The 24,673-nt window shown below is 47.5% G+C and overlaps 2 protein-coding genes across 6 annotated transcripts in view; one reads left to right on the top strand and one right to left on the bottom strand.

The window, feature by feature from the left end:
- Nucleotides 1–5,025: 5,025 nt before the first annotated feature.
- PRKAB1 (protein kinase AMP-activated non-catalytic subunit beta 1) lies at nucleotides 5,026–11,535 on the top strand. Its single transcript, XM_036393569.2, is given in 9 exon segments — nucleotides 5,026–5,119; nucleotides 5,573–5,741; nucleotides 6,150–6,316; nucleotides 7,221–7,314; nucleotides 8,008–8,122; nucleotides 9,311–9,444; nucleotides 9,907–9,912; nucleotides 9,914–9,976; nucleotides 10,061–11,535. Coding segments are annotated over 8 exon segments (816 nt in total). The 5' UTR covers nucleotides 5,026–5,119; nucleotides 5,573–5,582; the 3' UTR covers nucleotides 10,139–11,535.
- A 2,380-nt stretch (nucleotides 11,536–13,915) lies between these two features.
- Nucleotides 13,916–24,673, bottom strand: part of CIT (citron rho-interacting serine/threonine kinase) — a 65,780-nt gene continuing 55,022 nt past the window's right edge. For 3 of the 5 annotated variants that reach the window (XM_036393539.2, XM_036393538.2, XM_036393537.2), the window contains 12 exons: nucleotides 24,492–24,661; nucleotides 23,447–23,527; nucleotides 23,113–23,248; nucleotides 21,787–21,926; nucleotides 20,828–20,920; nucleotides 19,473–19,581; nucleotides 19,222–19,350; nucleotides 18,481–18,561; nucleotides 17,786–17,864; nucleotides 17,476–17,670; nucleotides 16,323–16,656; nucleotides 13,916–15,870 (listed from right to left, as the gene is read on the bottom strand). In XM_036393539.2, coding sequence (XP_036249432.1) covers nucleotides 15,847–15,870; nucleotides 16,323–16,656; nucleotides 17,476–17,670; nucleotides 17,786–17,864; nucleotides 18,481–18,561; nucleotides 19,222–19,350; nucleotides 19,473–19,581; nucleotides 20,828–20,920; nucleotides 21,787–21,926; nucleotides 23,113–23,248; nucleotides 23,447–23,527; nucleotides 24,492–24,661 — 1,571 coding nt within the window. In that variant the 3' untranslated portion in view covers nucleotides 13,916–15,846. The remainder of the gene's footprint in view (nucleotides 15,871–16,322; nucleotides 16,657–17,475; nucleotides 17,671–17,785; nucleotides 17,865–18,480; nucleotides 18,562–19,221; nucleotides 19,351–19,472; nucleotides 19,582–20,827; nucleotides 20,921–21,786; nucleotides 21,927–23,112; nucleotides 23,249–23,446; nucleotides 23,528–24,491; nucleotides 24,662–24,673) is intronic. The other 2 variants (XM_036393541.2, XM_036393540.2) reach the window with 2 other exon arrangements.

Genomic DNA, 24,673 nt, shown 5'->3' on the forward strand with positions numbered 1-24,673 from the left:
TCTGTGTCCTGGGTGCATGAACAGAGTCTTCCTTCTGCAAAGCTGCCTCAGGCTTCCACTTTTTGGACACAGTGTCCTCACACACTGAAGGCACCAACTAATGCCTCAAGTCCAGCTCCCTTTTCTTTCCTGCACATATTACAGGCAGAAACAGATGGCAACTTGAAATTGCTGGCCTCAGCTCCTGGATCATGTTGGCACCTTTGGCTTCTTACAAGGCAGCTGCATTCTGCAAAACAGCCCAGTGCACGTATCTTGATATGTAATCCTAGAAGAGGCTTCTAAATATAAGTGGGGGTTCTTTGCTGCTGTATGAAGGGGGTCAGCCAGACACTCAAAACGTGGTGTAAGTTTCTTCAGATTGCACAAAAACCAAATTATCTCGGGGATAATATGAAATTAAATTCTTGAGGTGCCTCCCTGCAGACACACCCAGGGGTTTACAGCTTTCCCCTGAAGATCAGCACTGGCTCTTCAATTTATGTGGTTGCAGCCAGGATCCATGAGTGGTGAGACTCCAGAAGTTGTAGCTTTTGGACCTCTATCTTTGGATATGTGCTCACAGTGTGTTCTGCCTCTCAGCCTGGAAATAGGCTGTATCTGGTTGCTGCCACAGTGTTCCTCACTCTCAGCGTCTGTTCAGGTGCCTCTGCTGAAACAATGGGCAAACATCTCTCTCTAGGCTCATTTCCTCCCCTGCACCCTAACTTGGTCTGCCAGTTATTTATTTCTGATTGCCTCAGAAGGGGGAAGATGGAGTCATCTCCCCCATTAGTTTTTACTTTGTGTGTTTGTGTGTGCACACATGCAAGAAGAGTTGAAGGGTTGAATTCCCAAAGGCAAGTAAGATCTAAATACAAGGAAAGTCACTGGATTGATGGGGGCCAAGCTGCTTAGAAGCATCCTGGTTACCTGACAGCTGTTCAGGAGCCTTTGTGGAAGATGAAGTCCATATCACCAAACCTTGAACAGATGTGGAACCTACCCTGGCTTTGCAGGAGATAGCTCCAGGCAAGGCTGGAGCCCTCAGGGCTCTGCAGGGCTGCTGCCTGACCCCCACCTTTCTGACACAGCCCTCAGTCTCCACAGGCAGCACCTTCAGGCTCAAAAACTACCAAAATGTTGGTTTCCTCTTACAATCCTCCCACCTCCAACCTCATTTTGAATTAGCAGGTCTTGGGAAGTGTGCAGAGTTGGAGCAGAGGAGGGATGCAGTGGCGTGTGAGGGATTTCTTCTGTGCACTCCCAACGTTCCATTTCCCAAGCACAACAGCACATTCTGCAGCACAGCAGGACACATGTCCCTGAGATGGGACTGAGCCTCTGAGGAGGCTGCCCAACCTCCTCTGCTGCACTCCCTGCCAGCCTGGCAAAGGGGGCTAAACCCACAAGGGACCTAAAAGGAGGAGGGGGCCTGGAAAGAGATCAATCAGCCACTGTAAAGATGGAGGAACAAATTCAGGACCCCAAGGTATAGTAAGAAATTTACTCTGTCTTGAACTCTGAGTAAGTTCTGTTCTGCTCCCACACAGCTCACTCTCCACAGCACTCAAGCTGCAAGAAGCTCTTGCTCATCTGTCCTTTATAATGTGATTTATGGCATGTGTGAATCTGATCTCCCAGCTCACGTCTGAGGATGGCTCCTCTGCGTTTGTCATCTCTCACTGGAGGGCTGAGTCAGCTTCCACACCACTTGCAATGACTTCTCTTTGGCTAAATAAGTTTGCATCATGTCAAGGGAAAAGAACTTTGACAGATTTCAATGGACTCTTCAGGACTTTGAACTGCACAGCATGAGGCTGAAGGCATTTCTTTTTTGACACCTACTCTGAGGTAAGAGAAGGGGAAACTCCACTGGAAGTGAAGTATCCAGACCGAAGCAGGCTGCGTGGTCATGGTGAGCTGTGGCAGCCTCATGTTCACTTTTCAATCAGTATTCAGTGAGGGCTTAATTGCCTTTTGATTTTAATCAAATAACAAGAGAGATAATCTAAATAGTGAAAATGAGATATTCTGGCCTAGAGCATGGTATGTGGTGAGTGCCATCCCTGACTTCTGTGCCTGAAAAGCTTGTAAGGCCACTCTTCACCCCATCTAATCCAAGACATGCATTCCCCTAACACAGGTCTGTCCTGACCTCAGACCTATCCTGTTTGGTCCTTACTCTCTTTTAAAATGAGTCAGCTGATAGAGAGGGATGGTAAGTGATATCTCCAAGGGGGTAGAGTGACTCAGTAGCAAAGATGTCACTTCACTTGACCCCTCAGCCTGTACAGCACCCAAAGTGCTCTGTAATGATTCCCAGAACTTTGACCAGCTCTGCTGAGTCTCATCATTTTAAGAGCCAAGAACCAAACTGCCTTAAAATTAACTTCTGACTAAGAAGATGTAATAGTCAGGCCAGGTCTAGCTCGTGTTTACTAAAAAAGGTAGGTGTGAGGGAGGGAGAAAGGAGCTGAGCTTTGCTTGTGGCTACTGACATGGCAACTAACAGAGACCACACGGCTCTTCATATCCTGCAGGTCTTTTACAAGCCTCTGCTTTTAAAACCTCACATTGTCCTAGGAGGGGGTGTGGCACAGTCATGACACCAGATGAAACATTTCATTATTACTTTTATCTTGTTTTAGAGGCTGTGAGGAGTCTGAAAGTGAATTTTGGGGTTGTTTGTTTGTTTGTTTGTTTTGGGGATATTTTGTTTGGTTTTTTAAGGGAATTTCTTATTCAGAATTTCTTATTCTGAATTAGTCACTGTGTTTTCCCCTGCTCCTTTTACCCCAACAGCGGCAGAGGTAGAAAAAGTATTTTGTAGTCTTTCTTTGGAATGTGAAGGCTGGTTCAGATGGGGTGGAAGAGGGGGAGTTTTTATGCCCTTCAGGCTGCAGAGCATAAAAGGAGGCAAAAAGTCACAGATGCTGTTAAAGGGAGGAGCAGAACTCCAGGGTTCCAGAGAATCAGTGGGAGGCTGAGCTCTGCCAGGCCCTGTGGCTTGTCTTTAGCTGATCCCTCACTTCCCACATCTCCTGCACCAACAGCTGTGAGGGAATGGGGCTCCCACTCAGGCTGAGGGGAGAAAACAACACTCCAGTGAATGCAGGGACGTGCACACAGACGTGTATGAGGAGGTGGGGGATGATTTAGGTGTTCATGGTGTGATGTCATCCAGCCCTCTCAGGGAGCAGCACCTGACAGAGTGAGTTACAGCTGATTGCTCCAGGAGTGTGCTACACCCACCCGTCAGGGCCAGGGGAGACATGAGCCAGTCCTGAAAAGGGAGCAGACACAGGGAAAACAGGGAGGAGAAGGCAGCAACAGTGAGGCTGAGATGCCTTGTCCATGGCTTCTGTTCTGTCCACAGGCCAGCAGCTCCCAGAGGTTTTGGCATGGAGCACAACCACAAATGGTTCATCACCATGGGAGGAGGAACCATCACATTTTAACAGCAGACTTTAATGTTTGTACCTACCACAGACTGGTAACCACAGCCTCATGATCTGCTAGCAGGCCTTACCCTGCATTTTGTTACCATTTTGTGGTTCCTAGAAGAACAAAATCATTGCAAAGGCCAGGCCCCAGATGAAGGTACCGTGGCCTGTAGTGGGTCTATGTGTCTGCTATGCAGATCATCCCAGTGGTCCTGGATGGGCAAGTGATGGGCAAGACACGGTACCCTGTACTGCAAACAGTGCTGGCCAAGAAAACTGGGGAGAACAAAACAACCAGGGTTGGAGACAGGACATTTATAAACACTAAGCTGTGTGAAATGCCAAAATTACAGCAGCTGCATTTTATAGCAGGGGCTGTGTGCAGGGCTGGGGAAGGGCTGCCTGCACACATTGCCCTGGCAGCCTGCCCCGGGCAGGGTGTTCGACCCCCAGGGGCAAAAAGGGAGCAGCTGTTCCCCAAAACACAGCGGGAGCCAGCGCTGCACTGGCACAGCCATCCTGGCAGAACTCGTCCCACAATGTTACAGTGTGTGGATGCTTCCATTTGGTAGGAATCCTTCTGTCTCTGTGCAGGTTGCTTCTATTTGTAATGACAAAAAAGCAATTTATCTGTAAAGAGAAGGGTGACACACCTGCAGGCCTCAGCTCTGTGGCTGTGAGGAAAGGGAAATAAAAACCAGCAACAGCTGGGGAAGAGCCAAGGGTAAAACCAGACAGTGTTGAGTGGGAATGCTTTGAGAAAGGTACAGTGTCATTTCATTTGGGAAACATTTATCATTTAATGACTTGGCCTTCCATCTGTACCCCCGCAGACACCAGAGCTGACGGTTCCAGCGCGCTCTGACCGTGCTCAGGGACGCGCCATTGCCCGTGGCTCCAACACCGCCCTCAGGCGCTGCCCGGGGCACGGCAGCTCCCGGGGGGGGCACGGAGCCGTGCCCGGCAGCAGTGGGTGCTGAGGAGGCGCGGGAGGAGCCTGGCCTGGAGCTCGCCATGGAGCCTGCCCTGGAGCTTCCCATGGAGCCCGCCATGGAGCTCCCCATGGAGCCCGCTATGGAGCCCGCCTTGGAGCTCACTATGGAGCCCGCCACGGAGCTCCTCATGAAGCCCGCCATGGAGCTCGCCATGGAGCTCACCATGGAGCTCACCAGGCAGCCCACGGAGCGCGGGGCAGCCCGGAACGGTCGCGCCGGGCTCGGTTGCCCCCGGCGGGCGCGGGCTGGGCCCGGCGGAAGCGGAAGCGCGGCGGCGGCGGCGGGAGCGCGGCGGGCGGTGGGTGCGGGCCTGGCAGGGCAGGGCAGGGGCGGCTCCCGGGGTCGCGGTCCCGGTGCTGCCAGGCCGGGCTGTGCCCCCGTGCCCCGCGGAGGTCCCGGTGCGCCCGCGGGCCCCTTCCGTTGGCACCCAGGCGGGGCTGGGTCTCTGCAGGCGCTGCCGCTCCCGGAGGAGAGCGGGGACAGAGCGCGACTGAGCTGTCCCCAGGGAGCGGTCACAGTCCCAGGCTACCAGAGCTCCAGGGGCGCTGGGACACCGCTCTCAGACACTGGGTGGGAACGTTGGGTGTCTGTGCAGGGGCCGGAGCTCGCCCGGGTGGTCCCTGTGGGGCCTCCAGCACGGGACATTCTGTGGTTCTTTGTTTAGAGCTCCCTTCGGCTGCTCTCAGCATCCTCAGCAGGGTGAGATACCTTACTCTAGTGAGGTCACATTTCAGGCAGGCTGCTTTTGGAGCCTTGCGACAGAAAGTTCCCCTGGCGTTGCAGGAGAACACCTGCTGGCGAGGTGCAGCGCTGTGTGCACGGGGGCAGGAGGCAAAGATCGAGCCCTTGGCTTGGAGGGACACAACAGCTCCGTGCTGTGTGCCTGGGACCTGCTGGGTCAGCTCCCTGCCTGGCTGCCTCTGGTAGAGCTGCTCATGTACAGAACTGCAGCACATCATCAGCACTAGCTAAAAACTGTCAGTGCCTTTGTTCAGAGTATGGTGTCACTTCACAATGGGTTGGTTAATCACGTTTCTGAGGCTCTTCAACTCAAAAGCACAGCCCAAGGCTACTGATGAGTTTCCTTTCCTGCCTGTTGGTGTCCCAGCTGTGGGAGTGCATGTGCTAATCCAGCTTTCCCTGCTCTTTTAGATCCACAGAAATGGGGAACACGAGCAGCGAGCGCGCGGGGCTGGAGCGCCATGGGCACAAAGCCACCCGAGGGGACAGCTCAGGAGGAGCCACCAAGGAGGGGGACAGACCCAAAATCCTCATGGACAGCCCTGAAGATGCAGACTTGTTCCATCCAGAGGAAATGAAGGTATTGCTGGTTTGTTCTGCCAGCATTGCTTGCTTGGAATGCTCTGGGGCTGTTTGCAACCTGCAGGGATTTTGTCATTGAGTTTACACAAAGCTGTCAATCCCCCTTCCTTCCCATGCCAAGGAGAGAGTGAATTGGTGTTTAAGCAGGTATAATTGGAGGGAAGAGCATAATTTTGCCTTCCACTCTTCCTGCAAATTTGGAAGGCTTTAACACCTTTGCAGAATTCGTGCAAATGAACTTGTGAACAGTATCTAGAGATGCGTTTTGTATTCTGCATCTGACAAAACCTGCTTGTAGTAAACTTAGAGAATCCTGCCTGAGGGAAAAAAAAAGCTTTCAGTACAGCACAGGTTGTCTGAGTCTGCCAGGAAAGAACCTTTTTTGATTGAGACATTGTGCTTGTAGGCTCCATTGGAGAAAGAGGAATTTCTGGCTTGGCAGCAGGACCTGGAGGTGAATGACAAAACCCCCACTCAAGCTCGGCCAACAGTGTTCCGCTGGACTGGAGGAGGGAAAGAGGTTTATTTGTCAGGATCCTTCAACAACTGGAGTAAAATTCCTCTGACAAGGAGGTAAGGAAGTGCTGCTGCAGCCTGTTCCCCATGGACTGGCAGTGCTCAGTGCCATGAGGGAGGTGGGCAGCTCAGACATGGGATTGGGCTTGATTTACCCCTGTCCTGCCTCTCTCCTCATGCCCTTGATGACAGTCTGGCTTCTCCATTCCTGGATGGCACAGGGTGGAAGCTGAGCTGTGTGTCAGTTCACTGGGCACAGCACACAGATAACCCCAAACAGTCCCTGCTGTGTGTCTGTGCCTGGAGCAGGGCTGGGCAGTGGAAAGGGGAGCTGGATCCAGCACAGTCTCTGTCACACATCCTTGCCATGTCAGTGGCTTTTGCCCAGCTCAGAGGGCCCAGTGGCCTGTTGGAGCCATCAGGTGTTTCTCAGCTTTTTTGAGATGCTGCTAAAGCCTTCTGAGGAATCAGGGAGCTCACAGCCCAAGGAGTTTGGAAATTGCCAAGCAGCAGCTCTTCAGGCCCAAAGTAACCCTGAAGTATCGAGTTGCTGCTTTTATCTGCTCATTGCTCATTTATTTCATGGGCATTTGGGAAATGCAGTTTATGATGGCAAATACTGAAAGGCAGGGAAATATGAGAAAGCTGATCTTGTTCCATCAGCAGATAAATGAGGTCTCCTGTGCTAACAAGTAACATGAAGATGTGAGAGTGACTTTACAAAAGCTCAGTGCCAGTTATGGGATGTCAGGAGTGTGGGGGGACTCACTGTCACAGAGGAAATTATCATGAGCATTAATCATAATTTGATTCCTTACCTTTGGATTGCATCAGAGATTCTCTGCCTGTTTAAGGTTTTGCATGAGGAGGCTTCTGCTCTGTGTCACAGGGTGTGTCACAGCTTAGAGACCAAGGCACTTTTCAGAATTTTGCAGGGCTGATTGTTTGTCTTAAATTCCAGTCACAATAACTTTGTGGCAATCCTGGACCTGCCAGAAGGAGAGCACCAGTACAAGTTCCTCGTGGATGGGCAGTGGACACACGATCCCGCAGAGGTAAAGTTTGCTTTGAGTCACTGTTTATTGATTGAGGTATCTGAAGAGGAGAAAGGGGCTGTTCAGGCTGGTGAGAGAGAGGTTTCTGCTGGCCTGGGTGGCAGCATCAACCTGAGCTCAGAGGACAGGAGATGCAATGAGGGACAGGATCTCTTGGCCATTGGTTTATAAGTGATGCCAAGCTTTGCTTGTCCAGTGCCAAACTGCCTTTTAGAGCATTGCAGCACTGCTGGCAGCCCAGAGCTCGCTGTGCCTTCCTGGCTCTCTGTGCCAGCATGTTGCTATTGCTGCTCTAGATCTTTTCACAGTCCAGTAATTGTGCCAAAATCTACCAGGCCTGTTTTTCCTCCTCTGCTATAAAATGAGCTTTAACCCCAGCCTGCCCAGCAGTTCCCCCATGCTCAAGGACAGTGTCCAGAGCTGGTGTCACAGGTAACTCCAGCCCAGACTGACCCCTGCCTTGTCTGGAGCCCTGTGGGCTTGGCAGGTTCAGCTGACATTTTCCCCTCCCAGCCCTTAAAATCCTGCACTTCCTCTTAACCTAACACTCATTGAGCTCTTCTCACATCTGGTTCTGTCATATTTCAAAAGTAATTGTACCTCATTCTTGGTAATGCTGATTGTGCAGTTCTGAGAATATATTAGTCCCACAGGCTTTTTTTATTCTGGTTTTTCTGTCTTGTCTTTTGGCAGCCAGTAGTAACCAGCCAGCTGGGTACTGTCAACAACATCATCCAGGTGAAGAAAACTGACTTTGAAGTGTTCGATGCTTTGATGGTGGACTCCCAAAAATGTTCAGACATGTCTGGTATGAGCTCACTGGTAACTTTATGTCACACTTTTTAGAGCTGTTCAAAATTTCATTTTCCCTTTTTATCTGAGTTAAAGCTCCAGCAGAGATTAATCTCCACTTGTGTCAGGCCCTGTGATGTGTGCAGGAGTCACAAATGCCCAAAGGAAGAAAGTGGAAAGCACAGAGGAGGAAGCCTATACAAAGCAGCACAGATCTGATGAGGAGAAGTCCTGGGTGCTCAGTAACCTTGTTTGCCCCTGCTGTGTGCAGTGGCTGGGTTTAGGGCAGTCACTGGTGGATCAGTCTCTGCTTTACCACATCAAACCAACGTTGAGAGCCTGCACTGCTCCTAATTCAGTCTTCCTCTGCTAAGGAGGTGGCTGAGGGGGTCAGGAGTTGCTTTTCAGCAGGGAGAAATTAGCTGCATTTCCATGCTAGCACAGGCTGGGGAGTATCCTCACAGTGTAGTGTAAATTATCTACCTAAGAATAATACAAAAATGCAATTCTTGCCTTAAGTTTCATGTTCCAGTGTAACAGAAGAGAGGTGGGGTTTAGCTTGAGCCGTGTCTGAGGTCAGCCCTGCCCTGTTGGTTGCTGAGCTCTGTAGGGATGGAGCCCATGACTGAGGCAGCACCTTCAGCAGACCTTTGAGCCTGGGCCAGGAGGTGTGTTTGGGTGTGTTTTGCTCTGTGTGACTTTGCCCTGGCCAAAGCCTTTTTGGAGGAAGTGCTATGTGATTGTGGGGCAGGCCAGGAGGAGATTCTGGTAGATGCCCTCCCCCTTAGGCTGTAGCAGTGTTTCCTTTCCCTGATCAGACTTGGAAGGGCCCTTCCCACAGCCCAGCCTGCAGGGGGGAGCAGTTGCCTTTCTCAAGTGCATCCCATGGTCTTGCCCTCGTAGGGCAGCCTGCACTCTGGGCTGTTAGCAGAAGCTCTGGGCAGAGGTGACAGAGAGGTTCTGAAGTGCAGTTGTGCCTTCAGAACTCTGCTGCCCAGACCCTCACAGCTCCTTCCAAGTCAGACTTTGGGCACCTTAAATCCCCTCTTAGGCAGTGACTGATCCTCTGGCACTCCACCAGCTGCTGCAGTTTTACTTAAGTGCCATTGATTCCTTTAGGCTGCATGTACCTATAAAGAGCAGATGTTCTCACAAAGTATTCAGGATGAAATATTTACCATATTTACCATTTTCTCTCTGGCAGAGCTGTCCAGTTCACCCCCAGGACCGTACCACCAGGAGCCCTATGTCTGCAAGGCAGAGGAGCGCTTTAAATCCCCACCCATTCTCCCCCCACACCTGTTGCAGGTCATCCTGAACAAGGACACAGGCATTTCTGTGAGTACATCACTTTGGTTTGCTAAATAATGCCCTTGAGGGTGGGAACAGATGGGGAAAAATCTGGATATGGACAAGGGACAGCTTAGAAGAAACCTTAGGATAAGTTATTGTGCTGGTGAGTTCCTTATTATGTGTGTCCAGATGGATTCATCTGAAGTAAATCTATTTTTCTAGTTGATTGTCTTTAAAATGGAAAACTAGACTGCTGTTTTCCTCCCAAAAGCTTAATCTTGTTAACTGTTAAGACACCAGAAGCACATAAGGGATAATCACATGGTCCTGGTGAGGATGCAGAGGGTTTTACCCAGAGGGACCTGGGGTTGTTCTGAAATGGTGACTGTGTTTGTGATGGACTCAGTGGCTGGTCACAGATGCTGTTTGTCACCCCTCAGCTGTGAGGAGTGAACTGTCACACTGTCTGTCCCACTGTTACTGTCACACTGTCCCTCTTCTCTGCAGTGTGACCCCTGCTCTGCTCCCTGAGCCCAACCACGTCATGTTGAACCACCTGTATGCACTTTCCATCAAGGTGAGAGGCCAGGGCATGTCGTGCCCAGGGGCAGCCCATGTGTCTGGCCATGGCACATGCTCACTTGTTTTCCCTCCCCTGTAGGATGGAGTGATGGTGCTCAGTGCTACACACCGTTACAAGAAGAAATACGTGACCACTTTGCTGTACAAGCCAATATGAGCATCACAGTCATTTGTGACCAATTGTTCTGGGCCAGTGCAGTCTCAGAAAAAAATGCTTCACTTAACCAAATGTACTTCTGCTCTGTGCTGTAGCAAACAAACTCTGATTTCATATTTTCCCTGAGACTTCCAGGTTCTCCTGTATTTGCCTTATTTTGTTAGCCCCACCATGGAAGTTCTTGGAAATGGCAGCTTCACAGCACCCAGACAGGTGGCAAAGATGTCAGTGCCCCTTGTCAGCTGAGTTAAAAAAACACCAATTTAATTAGGCTGAATAATGTCAGGGCAGCAACAGATCAAAGAGCTTTAGCAGCAAGGCAGACTGGGAGTCTGCCAGCCCAAAGTCTGGAAAGTTCAGGATTCTTGGGGAATCTGATTTGAGCATAACACTTAGCAAAAGCAAGCTCATTACTGCTTCCATTGCTCATCAAACACTATTTCAGTAGCAAGTTCCTAACTTGCCTGGCTGAAGTAAGTGTGAATATTGATGATCATTTTGTAGCAGCCTTTTCTGGGCAAATTCAGCAACATCATCATCACTACAAGCTCGTTATTATTTTACGGTAGAGTGGGGTGCACTGTTTCTACTGTGAATAGCTCTGTAGTTTTTTCTCTTCATGAGAACTGAAATACATCTTTTCCCCTGTGGAATTTCTGGTAAAGACAATTGTTTTTAATGGCTGGATTTTTCTGTAAATCGTAATTGTGTCTTGCAGTAATCTGCTTTTGGAAAACTGGTTTCTCTTGCTGTCACTGATGAGGACTTCCTTAATCTGAGAGAGGAAGGAGATGGATGGATGCAGTTTAGGGATGAGTTCTTCAGTAACAGCCTGAGGGTGACTGTAAGTCTCCTGTGTCCAGTGGCCAAACTTACCCCTCAGTGTCAGCAGTGCTGGATGCAGCACCCTCTGTGCCCAGGGCTGGAGCCGGGCAACTTTTTAATTCTGTTTCTGTTTTCTAAGTGATTCTAGTAATGCCAGGCTGCCTGTCCTTGGTGCTGACAGCCTGTTTTATCCCAAAACAAATGCAACATTAATGCAAACCTGCTGCCAGTGTGCTTGTTGTGGTGCCTGGGGCATCGTGACCGTGCCAATGATAAGCAGCCCCTCCCACTGTGAGGGAAGCACTTTGCACAAGTCTGTGAGGACTCTGAGTGGGGACAGAGCTGCAGCAGCCAGCGTGGGGTGAGCCACAGTGGGAGGGTGCCTTGCCATCCTGGGGTCTGTTCAGCAGCCTTGTTGCAATATCTTCAGTAGCTGAGTAGATCTGGGTCTAGTGCAATGGTTTTCTCTGAAAACTTTCTTCATTCTGTGCTATGGATAGTATTTAGTATTCTGAACTACAGAATTGCTTGTTTTCAACCTCTTTAGAAACAAATAAAACATTTTCAAGAGATGTGGGTGACTTGTCTTGTTACTACTGTTTCCACCTGTGGTAATTTGACCTTCAGTGAGTTATTTTGTTATTACATGTGATTTCCTGATTGCAGTTTTATGCCTTGGTGGGTTGTATGAGCTTTTCATTAATGATGCAGATTGAAACACTTTCTCCTCTTGCACTCAGTCAGTGAACAAGACCGAGGTGTTCGTGTTTATTTGTGATGTAAAGTTTAGAGGAAGGACAAGACTCCAGTTAAAAGCTCCAGCAACAGAGCTGGAAAGCTTGGGATGGGCCTTAAGCCTCCTGTCAGCTTCTCTTAGTTCCAGCAGCCACTTCAAGCAGACCTTTTTCCCCAAGCCTTTGTCCTCAGCAGGGTGACTCTGCAGGTCCAGCTGTGTGAGGGCGCAGTTTGTGTCCCTGCAGTGTCCAGGGAATGCCAAGGCTGTGGGGTGTGTGCTCAGTGCTGGTACCTGCAGAGCACTCCATGTTCTTCACCAGTGCATCAGCTATGGTGGAACCACAGGACAGGAACAATGTTGTGTAGAAAGCTTGAGGATTTTTAATTTTTATTTTTGGGTTGTAACCCCGGGCCCTGTCTCAGCTGGCAGAGGGCTCAGTACAGGGACTGCAGCCCCCATCAGCTTTTGCAGCCCCAAAAAGTTGTGAGGGCTGGTGGGGAGCCCAGGGTGGGCCCCAGGCTGTGGAGGGCCTGCAGGAGGGACCCTCTTGCTCCGCCCTTCCTGCCCCACTGCCAGCAGCAGCAGTGATGGAGGTGAGCTGGTCCCTGGGGCCTCCAGTGCCAGTCCCAGGAGCCACAGATTTCCTCAGGTGAGGCACTGGCACCCTCAGCCCCCCCAAAGCCCTTTCTCTCCAGCAGCATGAAGAAGAGGAAAGCTGGTTGTTTTGGTTTTTGCCTGGGGGTGGGTTTTGGGGTGTTCCATTGGGTTTTTTGCTGGGTCATTCTCTGCTTGACAGGTGAATGAATTAATCACTCTGTGTTCTCTTATTGCAATGGGATGAATCAAATCCCTCCAAAGGCAAAAGCTGGATCAAGAGTTGGATTTATTAGCTCACTTACATTCCCCACCCACAGCTCACAGTCTGTGCTGTTATGTTTATTCTTGGCTGTTGCTAGGAGAGCACATTTTTTTAAAGGTAGATGCAGACGCTTTTGTTACAGTCACTTTTGGGGACCCTGGAGTAAACCAGTACAGGAATAACAAGAGCTCCCTGCCCTCCCCAACCCCCTGAATTTCAGCACAGCATGTGGGGGTCAAGCTGACATGGATTTGTGTAGGGTTCTTGGGAATCAGAAAGCTCAATAAATAATTAATTATTTTTTTTTACTCCATCAGTTTCTGGATTAATTTAGTTTTGTTACAATTCGGATCATGCATCATAGGACTGCAACAATGAGCTTTAAATAAGTATTGTTTGTGCACAGTAAAAGAAAGAAAGGAACATTGAACAAGTCAGCATTTCATCATATACATCATAGTAGGCACAATAGATAAATCAAGCAGCTCAGGGTTGATGGAGAGCATTTTCATGGAGAATGTCATGTAGACCAAATTGTAAGAGGAGCCATTGGTTACCCACCCCCAGAGCCTCCAACAGGCCCTTTCTCAGGGCTGAGGGGGTGGGTATGTGCACAGAACCAAAAACACTGAACAGTAGGAGGACAAATTAAGTTACTGTAGGCAGCAGTGTGAATATTAAAAACCTCTTCCTGTGAAAGAATACTTCAGACCCTGTAAAAACTAGTTCAGTTAAAAATAGATGTATTTACATTTAAGTCTGATCTAGCAAGTTTTCCCAGCAGGTGTAAGTTGAGCTGTACAGTAACTGCAGGTTGTACTCAATCTGACTGGATTTGTGAATGGTCTTTTTTTAAAGTTGCAGCTATTAGGCCTTAAAGCACCAGCATTTTACAGCAGTGGGATGAGGAACTGCCTCCCTCCACTTTGCTCCCAGTACATTGCTGGGATAAGTCCCAAACCTGTCATTAGATCACACTCTTGTTAATTAAGATGCCTTTTTTCCAGCTCAAGGTGTGTAGGGTCATCTACCAGGGCAAGACTGTTGTCCCAGACACTCACAGGTGCTCCACCTCTGCCCCTCTCACAGGTGAGGCAGGACTGAGCTGTGGGTGCTTGCAGTGACTGCTGCTCTAGTGAAGCACCTGGATAAATCCACCTGGGTTAGTGCACGTGAACATGCCTGGGGTTTGTGAAGCCACTTATGCTACTGTTCAGGGAATGAAAAGTATTAAATGCTGAATATTGCCAGGGTTTGCTCTGGGGTCAGCTGTGACACCAAGGATTCCCCAGCCCCAGAGCCAGGTAAGGGGCAGGGGCACTCCAGAGAGAAGGAAGCCGTCATTTCACCATGCCAGTCAAGATAGTTATTTGTTTTATTTGGTTATTGTTCAACAACAAAGTTCAATACTTTCCCGGTGGAGCTTTGAACTGTCCCTCTGGTTCCCTCCCTTGTCAATAATAAAAAGGTAATGAAGAAAAATCCTGTACTTTTAGAGACCTAAAACCTCATTTATGCTAACAAGCTTCAATTGCAATTTAATGTTACAATATTTCTTCATGGGAGCGAGGAGGACTGAGGCGAGGCCCCTCCAGTGTCTGAGGATGGCTGTCCACAACCACCAGTAAAACAAAAAGCCAGTGTTGAAAAACGCACAGTTTACAATAAAAAAGTAGAAACCAATTCAATTCCCTTTTGTTACGAATATAAAGTTTCTTGTAAATATGTACAGTCCTTTGAGCTATTTCTATAGCAGGAAGCATTTCACGAACAAGACACAAGATATACACTTTCAGGACTCAACAAGCCCATTTCTGAGGTCTTGAAGATCTTCCATGAGATGCAAAGATTTAAAGACTGATCTCAGTGACCTTTCAAAATATTCAGACCAGGAGACAAAAACTTTCAGCAACTTTCCTGCCAAATCATCTGACTGAAAATAACCCAACAGACAAGAGAACAGAATACAATATTCATGAAACTCGCCAAAGGACACTGACAAGGCATTGGAATTTTGATGGGTTTCTAGAACAGGTTAGCACAGGCTTGCAAGGGACTAGCAGAAGTTTAAGTGTGGCGCCAAGGGAAGAAGATTGGATGCAGTTTTGCTCTTTCCAGTTGTAAAGAACATGGTTGTTCACTTAGAATGTTGCTATTGCAGAGTGAATGGTCAAAACCTGCTTTGAAAATCATTTGCTCTCTGCTTCATGTTCACAGCAAAAGAGAATAGGAAGCAATAAAAGGCTCGAGGTCAGACACGGGGAAGCGAAGGTGTGTCAGCAACTGCCAAAGCTGCTCCCTGTGGGTGTCCTGTGCCAAGACACCGGATCTGATTGCACCAAGAGCTACAGCTCACGGGAGGAGCCAGCCCGGGCTGCTCCCCCTGGGGAGCTGAGGCTGGCAGGACTCATTGCTGAAGAGACCACGTCCAGTGCTGAGAGGAGAACACAAGTGTGACTGTGATTCTTGTCATAGAATAAGGCTTGTTAACGCTTCGGTGCCAAATTTCCAGAGTAATTAACGGCTATTTTGCAGCGTAATCTAAAGGTTTCAGTTAATTTACAAGTGAGGTACAATACACTACTCAGCAAAGCAACCTAAAAGGAGAGAGCCAGTGATGGTGCAGCAGCATGCAGTGAACTGTCATGCAGAAGACCTGGATAAAGTCTTACAACCCAGTAGCTTATAGGTAATGCACTTTGTCTCAGGGCCGGGCAGGGGGCTTGGTTAAAGCAGGGTTCTTCCCTCCCCATCAGAGCTGCTCTAAAGCGATTTTAGTGAGAACAAAATAACTTTCAGAAGTGGCAGGTGAACAGGCTAATCAGAAGAAATTTTTCATGTGTTCTGTGGAGAACATCCAACCACAGCTCCTATTGAAAGACTCACTCACCTTGGCCCTTCTGTTTCCAGGCCATCAGGGGCTCCCAGCACATCTCAGAACTTTGACCAACTCTCTGTTAAGGGGTGCTAACCACAGTGATGACCTGGGGTAGGACACGAGTCCCATTTCCTGGATGAACTACTAGGGACTAAAGTGGATACAAAAAGTTCATGAACTGCTTGAAAGAGTAACAGTAGTACAAAGTGCAAAAACAGGAGTGCAGGAAAGTGCAGAGAAATTAACTGAGCTGCGAACGGTCTTGGAAAGCGTCACGGCTCCCGCTGAGGAGCGAGCTTTGGCCCAGGAATGCTGTTTGGGAACTGGGCTGCAGACAGATGGAGTGCATATACTCAGTAGATTTCCTTTTTTTCCTGCAGGTCAAGACGAGTAACTTGTCTAGCTGAGACTTACACTGAAGACTGGTCCCAGACCTGGCAGGGAAATAAAAGGACAAGTTAGAAGTCACAGGTGCTTCTCTTCCAGGCACGGGGTGGTGGGAGCAGTACATCCATCACCTGCTGCTGCCACAAAGCCAGGGCTCCTGTCATCCACAAACACTGACAAAGGCAGGCACTGCCAGCACCACTCTGAGCACAGCAGGCTCCCACGTTCCCTGCTCCAGACATTATTCCCCTTCAAGTCCTCCATCACTTGCTACTAAATGCATCTTTGCTTTCAGCCCATTCTAGTGTCAAGCAGCTTCTGTAGTGCCACAACCAGCCCAGGGCCAGTGCATGACACCACGTGGACTCTGCCCCAACAGAATTTGCAGAGCAGGGGGCTGAGCTTTGATCTGCTCTTGTGCTTTCCAGTGCCCCCGCCCTTCTGCAGTACCTACAAGCCTTTCCCTGAGAACAGACATTCCTGCAGGCTCCTGCCTTACCTTATTGACTTGAGCAAGAGGAGTTCTGGCCCCGCTCACAGGCACCCTGCCTCGGCCGCTGTCCTCGAAGAGCCGTCCCGGGGAGCGCTCCCTGCGGGTGCTCAGCAGCCGCCCCGGGGACTTCTCCCTCTCCAGGGGCCTCCCTGGGGACTTGTCCCTGCGCAGCTCCGTGCGGCCCTCGCGGTACCGGTGCGGGGTGCTGGGCTCCCGGGGGTGGCTGGGCCCTTCGGGGGGCCCTGGGCTGGAGGCCACCCTCTTGGTGATGTGCTCGTTGTACGTGGGAGGGCCTCTCTTGTTGGGGCTGCTGTCATTCAAAAATAATTGATGCGAACCGCTGAGTGACAAAAACCTCCCGTTACATTTCTTTAGCAAAAATGTAACTTTTCCCCCAGCACCCTTCGGGTGAGGAGCATCAGCCCCTCCCTGAGGCAAGATGGAAAATGCAGAGGTATTTTGGCAGCTGGAGTATCCATCACATAAGCCACACTGGCAAAGTGCCTTAATGAATTGCCAGTGTAAGTCATGTTCTCTGGCCTGTTCTGTACACAACACCTTCTCATACACTCCAGCCATATGCTTTTCCACATAAAAATACACTAAAATTTGATATATGAGTTTTCACACAATTTTCTGTAGCTCAGGGATGTTCAGGCCAGGCTGGGATGAACTACAAGCCTCAATTTCTGTTTCCTGTGCACACAGTGGCACCATCAGCCCGAGTATTTAATTACCTGTATATCACATCACAACTTCCCAGCACTAATCTCTCTAAGGCAGACCCATTATTTGATAGAAAGGGGCTCTTGCTTTACATCTTGTTACAGCCAAGCTGTGTTTAGTGTCATATCAACAGTATCTGAGCTCAAAAAGCTTTGAAGCCAGAGCTCTATCACAACATCAAAGCAAACCAGCACAAGGTCACAAAGCATTTGTGGAGATTATCCCCATCTAGAGCTGATGTTTGTTTCCTTGTGGATGTTAAGCCATTAGCGACTCTATGCCAGTATTACAGTAACTGTCACCAGGCTCTAAGAACAGAACAAGGGCATCCCACCACACCAGAGGGAAAGCATCAGGAGGGAAGTTTGCTCCTGAGGCACGCAGGGACTGTAACACCCCGACACCGTCACCGTGACACACGATGTCCCCGCACCTGCGCGTGGCAGAGGAGCCTCTGTGGTGCTGCGGCTGCTGCTGCTCGTTGTTGGTCTCCTTCACCAGGTTGCCCTTACAGCAGATCACCCTTAGCTTGTCCTGGTAGGAGGAGGCCAAGTAGATCGCCCCCGAGGAGATGGCAGGCCCCAGGTACCGCGGGTTTGGGATCTCCAAGTGGGCTCGTGCCGGAGTTCTGGGGAAAATTGCAGGAAAAAGTTTCTACAGAGGCAGCACAGTACCTTTTCCTGGCAAGTCCATATATTCCTGCAAAACAGGCTGTTCAAAGAGATGAAAAGAGAACCACTTACCCTATAGAAGCTCGTGCCTGAATCTCGATCACTTCAAGGGAATTGAAGTGGGTCACGAACAGATAGGGCTCCCTGTAGGCTGGAGGAGCAATGCAAAGGCAGGAAAAAACACAAAATACATTCTCTATTAAAAACTTCTAAAACACAACAGCAAGCACAAGAGAGGCTGACAGCCCTGTGGGAAAACTAAGGAATACATTTTATGTAATGACACAGACACCATCAGTATAGGGGGAGATGCAAGTTTAAAGAATTGTTGCTTTGAAACTGTATCTCAAGGACTTTACTAACCAAAGTATCATGAAAAAGGCATTAAAGACAGGCTATTAACTGAACAAAATCCCATTAAGCAGTGCAAAAGGCCTGAGGGAGCCATGCTGCCCTCATATATTCTTCACTATTTCAGAAACTTAGAGCATTGTTAAAAATTCCACTAGCCAGTTCAACCAGTGTCAGACCAGGAACAAAAAGGAAATGGAACTTCGGTTTAGTTTTCCTTAAATTGCTTATATTTCAGAGGGTTTGCCATCTGGATTTAGAATAAACTTAAATCATAGAAAAAAGCTCCATAGTTTCTGGAAGAATTGGGAAGGGAAAAGGAGACAGAAGGGCTGAGAGCAGAGTACCCATTCCACAGGGATGTTTCCTGGTTTCAGTAATCTCCACAATGCAAGGGGTTGTCTCTCAACACCTACCAAAAGCTAAGGGCAAGCGGTTCCATTTCAGGTCGTCTGTCCTACTGCGTCTTCCATAGGAATCCACAAAGACACCAAACTCTGCCAAGAGAAGCCACATCAGGTCATGAGCATCTGCCTGAGTTTTATTCATTTATTTCTGAAGGGACAAAGGCAGTTGTTCCCATGCTTTTTATCAGAGACATCTTACAAATCCCAGATTGCCATGAGTTACTCTAAATGCCATGGAACTGGTTGGATGTAGGAATACTGCCAGGCCAAAAGGTGCTGTGATTCCATGTCTCTTTGTTCCAGCTAAACTAAGGTCATTATTTAATCTACAGTTGGGCAGGTGATGACCATTACTCACCCAAAATTACTGCTAGAGGGCTTCAGAAGGTTTGTGCATTCCCATGACAGTATACAAGAGGGCAACAGAAGCAGCTATACAAAAAAATAACACCCTCTCTTATTTAATCACCAGAAGGTTAAAAAGTCTTATCTGTCAGCACAGAAACCAGACAAAACCCAAGTCTGAGAGCCCCTGAACATCTTATCAGGGCAATCAAGCACCTGTTTGCACTTAGCACACTGCCTGCAGCCCTTCCCTCAGGCACAGAAATCTTGTGCAAAAACTGATCCTCCAGGCATGGAGAATTTTACAGCCAAAGCAGGTTGTCCAAAATTCAACAGCATTTGGGTACCTACTGCAGCTCAGAGAACAGGAGTAGTGCAACACCTGCACAAGCATCCACCACTTACCATGGAAACAGAGCAGATACTCCTCCCTCTGCCCTGCTGGGTTCACTTGGATGATACTGACTGGGAAACTGTTGGTGGAAGCAGCAAACACAGCAGAGGCCAAAGTGTGGTCATTTTTATCCAAAAACTCTGCAAAGGGAATGGAGAAAGACACTTTGATTTGCACCAACTTTTTTCAAAACTGCTTTTGAAAAGCCCTACAAAAGAACCTGTGGAGCCACTTGGAGCATTTCTCAGGAATTATCTCCTACCCTCCAGTGTGTACTGCTTCATCTCAATTTCATAGAACTTGTTGGTTCCAATGATGATGCTGTAAGTGGTCAAATGGATGCAGCTGCAAGGCTCAGAGGTTTCAATCTCCTGGAAAAAAGGAGAGCATGGACAGATATTAGTCCCCTGTACCAGCTTACAGATAACACTGAGTCTGGAAAGTTGGATATTGCTACATTTATCTTTACAAAGGGAGAGGTGGCAACCTCAAAGACCCTAGCAGTCTCCCAAAAGCATGTGAACAAAAACTCTTGCTAGAAGAAAGTTTTGTTTTGTTGGAAGTGATGCTTGAATGTAGACTCACATACCAAATCTCCTCTGGAGAGATTCTCTTCCTTTTGGAAGAATACACTGTTCTGGAAGATATTCTGCTCTGCAGCTCAGATTTCTGGAGCAGCAATGAGCAGCTGCCTTGTAGGTTCACAGCCAATTTTCCTTCCTTCTTTTTACATGACAGACAGATGTTGTCCACCAGGACCTGCCTTGTGGCTGAAGAGCTGGGATACTCTGCAGGTTAGCCTGACACAATGCTCAGATTCCCAGATCTTCTGAGGACAAGATTCCTTACATAAATCCTACTTTATCTGGAAATTTTGTTGGCAGAAAAGAAAAGCATATTCTGGGCTTGCTGCCATCTTGTTAGGATCTAAATTCAGTTGTCTGGATTAGTGGAGATAAGGAAAACCTGCCCTCTAAAACCTGCCTTTGCATGTTGTGCATGTAAGCCCTTGTCAGAGGAAGGGCTGCAGACCCTCAGTGTTCCCTGCTGTGAGCAGGAGTTGGTATCAGCTGCAGGGCTCGTAGACATTCCAGGTGTGCCCAGATCTCTGTCAGTCATGCCCTTCCTCCTGAGGAGGCCAGATCTGCATGGCTGTGCCCACTGCTTCCTCCAGCAGCCTCAGTCACACTGGAAAATGATCTGGTGCCTGCAAAGTCACCTGCAGGGACTTTCACCCAGGGAGGTGTAGTTTGGCTGAACATCCTTTAATTTGTGCATAGGAGAGAACATGAGTTTCTGGGTGCCAGATGTTTTAAGGCAGCTGGTGTTTAAACTCTTTGTCCTGAGGAGAGATCTCTGAGGGTATGATTACAGCTCAGCCCAATATCTCAAAAAATCACAGTTCTGTTCTGCATCTCTCCAAAAATGCCAACTCTTATTAAAGGAAATTGCTGCCTACTCCACTTTGAGTCAGTGCACAGTGCAATTTGTTATCATTTTAGCTGGAAAACAAAATTTCTCATGCTAACAGAAAGGTTTTAGATGTTTGCTCCAAAGCAAAGGCTTAGAGCACTATGTGAATTAACCTCAACTACAGCAGGGAGTTACTAAACTCACCTTTCTGATACAGAACTTGCTCAAGCTCTCGTTGTATCGCAGAACCACCACTTTATTGGGCATGGCTGCACAGATACAAAGACTGTTCTCAACCTGTAAGGAAGATAAAAAGCATAGTTCAGGACAGCAATAAAATAAATTCTATTGCTGAGAGTGTGAAACGGATCTGAGAACCTCTTGCCACAAAAAGAACTTTGCAGAGATAAGCAAGTACATTTTATTAATAGGGTAATTATTGTGAATTCATGAAATAATGAAAAGCCTCTTCACATTCTCAAAAAAGAACGTGAATTTAAATGGCTTCTATGATTTCTTTTATGCTTGAAAGACGTTAATAAAATATGAGAAGGTTTTGCACAGAAAAGGGATTGACAAATTGAAATAGGTTAGGTCTACATTTTAACCCCTGAAACTTATCTTAAGCATCACTTTGAACTGAGTGGTGCTCAGTTTGTTACCAATGTAGTCCACAGAAGTTATTGTTAATGAGAATTTTTGCTGTGGTTAAATGCTCCATACTAAAACCAGTAATCTGTGTAAATATCTAAAATTAAAGTGACACAAACACGTAAGGAAATTTTCTAGCCTGGAAGCATGACATTCAAGAACAAAGACTGGACAGAATTTACTAATTAAAAACCTCAAAAGTTCTCAAAACTGTAGTCAATAGTGAAGAGGCAGTAGTACCATGCTATGCTGGATTTCTTACTGTCGAGCAGTTTAAGCTATAGCACCATGGCATCCTGACTGAATTGATCCACATTAGCAGCAAATCCCCCATTCTGTCTCCAGCTCAGCCTCTCTTCAGCCCATAAATTCTTCTTATTTGAAGAAAAATATTCAGAGCAAGAATACAGACCTTGGATGTGTTGCCAGTGGAGTAAAGATGCTGATTTGCTAATATTAAACTCAGAGCAGTCTGAGGGGTGGTCTGGGGGCACGAGGGAGCTGTGACTTACTTTGCCAGCAGCAAAAAGGTGACATCCTTTGACAGCCTCAAAGACATTTGGTGAGACATCAGGCTGGGCTGGGAGGTGAGACTGGGCTAGGGACTGCTTCACTTTCTTTACATCAACAAGACACAGAGCCCTTTCTTCTCCTGGAAACAAAAAAGGGTGCATGTCATCAAGGGAGAACTCCCTGTTCACTACAAAAGTCTTACCTAAGCAGCAGCTCATTGTTACAGGCTGTTACTGTGGAAACAGTCACAAGGTACCAGGCAGAATTCATTCCATATTATTCCTATTCAAACTGAAACAGAAAACTTCTAAAATCCCAACCCTACAACAGGCAGTAAATCCACCAGGAGAACAACCATTCCCTGTGTGGATTATTAGTGTTGCTGAAGTCTAGCAGAACACAGTAATTGTGGCCTCATTAAGACATTATTCAAAATTAGCCAGGAAGTTTTATTTTGCCCTTCAGAACTTCTTCAAGTACAAGATGTTTTAATCACTCTGTGCCAACAGAACTGGCAAGGGATTTCCAAGAACTGCCCTAATGAATTGCATTACAGCCCAAGGCCAGTTCCTCTCAGAAGCCCAGTGACAGACTAACACAGCTTTCTCATTATGTGTGAGATTTGCTTTGTTCTCTACTACCCTGGCACAAACAAACCATGGACATCTTAAACCCTTACCAGGAAGAAAACACAAAACCAGCAGAACAGGAAAGAATTTGTTTTTCATTCCCTGCAAATGTCATATAGACACTTGATAATTTGGGCTTTCAGATGAAGATACAGCCTAATGTTCAGCATGCCTACATCCGTGTGGGAAGGATTATCTCTGGAAAACCACAGATGGAGAGATTAAAGCTGGTGTTCCTTTCATAAAGAAATCTTAAATCATGACAGGAGTCCCAGCTTTGTTACAGGGCAAGAGAGGGTAAGAGTTTGCCCTTGCCCCAGTGATCCCATAGTGGTCCTCAAATGGTTAATTACATTAAAAAGGTTATGCAATAATTAAGAAGAGATGTTCACTGATTAGCTCAACACTTTTTAAACTGAACTTAAAATGACAACTGACCTCTAACCTGGAAATGTTTTGTCTCTGGTTGTTCCCTCCCCCAGCTCTGAAATCAGTTTCTTGTGAAGGTTTAACTGAGTGCTCATTCACATCATCCCTTACCAGCCAGCCTCAGACAGGACTGTGTTAACCACAGCAAGGCATTCCTGCCAATTTGCTGATAAAAAAACAGACAAAAGCCTGGAACAAACCCAAAGGCAAGCAGGACCTGGCAGCACAGAGCCACTGCAGGGCCAGTGGGGACGCACAGCCCTGTACCTGCTATCATGAGTAGCTTCTCCAGGTCCTTGATGAGGTGAATTTGGAAGACAGCTCCCATTCCGGGGATGTGCGTTAAGGAATTCTTCAGTACATTCAGGGCATAGAGACCTTCTTCTGCACCCACCAGCACTACCTACAATAGGGGAAAAAATAGCTCTACATGAGGAGAACAAGGAATGCTCCAACAGCAGCCTGGGTGATACTCTTCAGCAATGAAGAGAAAAAATCAAACCCACAAACAAGTGCATAATTACACATATTGCAATCAAGATACCATTTCCCTGAATCAATTATCCACTTCTGAGAAAAACCAAGTGCACAGGACCATTACCTGGTCACTGAAGGGCATTGTGCAATTGATATCCAAACGGTCTTCACCCTCCAGCTTCAGCAGGGAGTTCCCCAGCAGTTTCTGTAAATGACAAAAATAATTTTTTTCTTGTTGAGTTAATCTTCATCTCTTTATCTGGGAGTATTTTAACAATGTAAGGTCATCATTCAGACAGGCAAAGAGATTGGCACAGATTTCTTTTTCTCAGAAAGCTAAAAGTTGCAGGGATGCCTCCTACAAAAGAATTCGTAAACTTTCATCTACCTTAGACACAGTAAGGCAAACTGATCAGAATTATCCTAAATTCAGGCAGAACCTATTGTTGTCTCTATCCTTTCCATTTTCCCCAACCTCCTACAACAGAGCAGCGGAATTTTCCAAGGGGAAGGATTAAAGAAAAGTATAAATGTTGGTGGGAGCATGTTTTTTTCTCAGATACAAAAGAAATGTGAGCCTGAGGAAAAAAGAGTATTTCCTGCAGTCAGATATTCCCTACCTCCAGAGCTAATTCTCTTATGCAATGCCACAGAATCCAACCTCCCTTTGCCAGAAAATAGAATTATCAGGGTAACAGTGTGAGAAAGGCTATCCAAAACCTAAACAAATCTGTATAACCTCTTATTAGGGATAAAACTTAAACTAAAAAGTACACACCCACACACACCTCCCCCCAGCAAGAAACATAAAACCTCTGGCTCTCTAAGAATGGGAAGGGAGGGAGTTTTTGCTTCTTTTACGGTTTGTTTGTTCTATGTGGTACCTTATGAGACTGGATTTAAACAATGTCCTAACTGCTCTTCCTTCCTCTGCTGGAATTACAGAGATATTTTGGGATTCTCTTACTACACTCCCCAAGTCTAAAGAAGAGTATTTTAATACATAGCATCATTCTCACAGTGAACTGGCTCCTGGTGCTCAAATCATAAGGCAGAAGCAATAACTTACCTTCAGTTAAACCTCAGTATGTCAAATACCGAAAAAATATTTTTCAAAACTCTGCTCCCTCCCAGAATATTTTATTATTAAATGAAACTTTTATACTCACAGCATCAGCCTCAGCTTTTTCTCTGGAAACTCTCCCACCTGCCACTATTGATTCCAGTGCTGTGACCCAGCGCTGTTTGTCAGGGAAGCTGGGTGCTAACAGGTAGAGTGTTCTACCAGGCCAGCAAGTGGTGTGTGGATGAGACTCCAATTTTAGGATATATGGCACATCTGAGATGTTAT

The sequence above is a fragment of the Molothrus ater genome, chromosome 18 (assembly GCF_012460135.2).
Source record: "Molothrus ater isolate BHLD 08-10-18 breed brown headed cowbird chromosome 18, BPBGC_Mater_1.1, whole genome shotgun sequence".
NCBI classification, from domain to species: Eukaryota; Metazoa; Chordata; class Aves; order Passeriformes; family Icteridae; genus Molothrus; species Molothrus ater.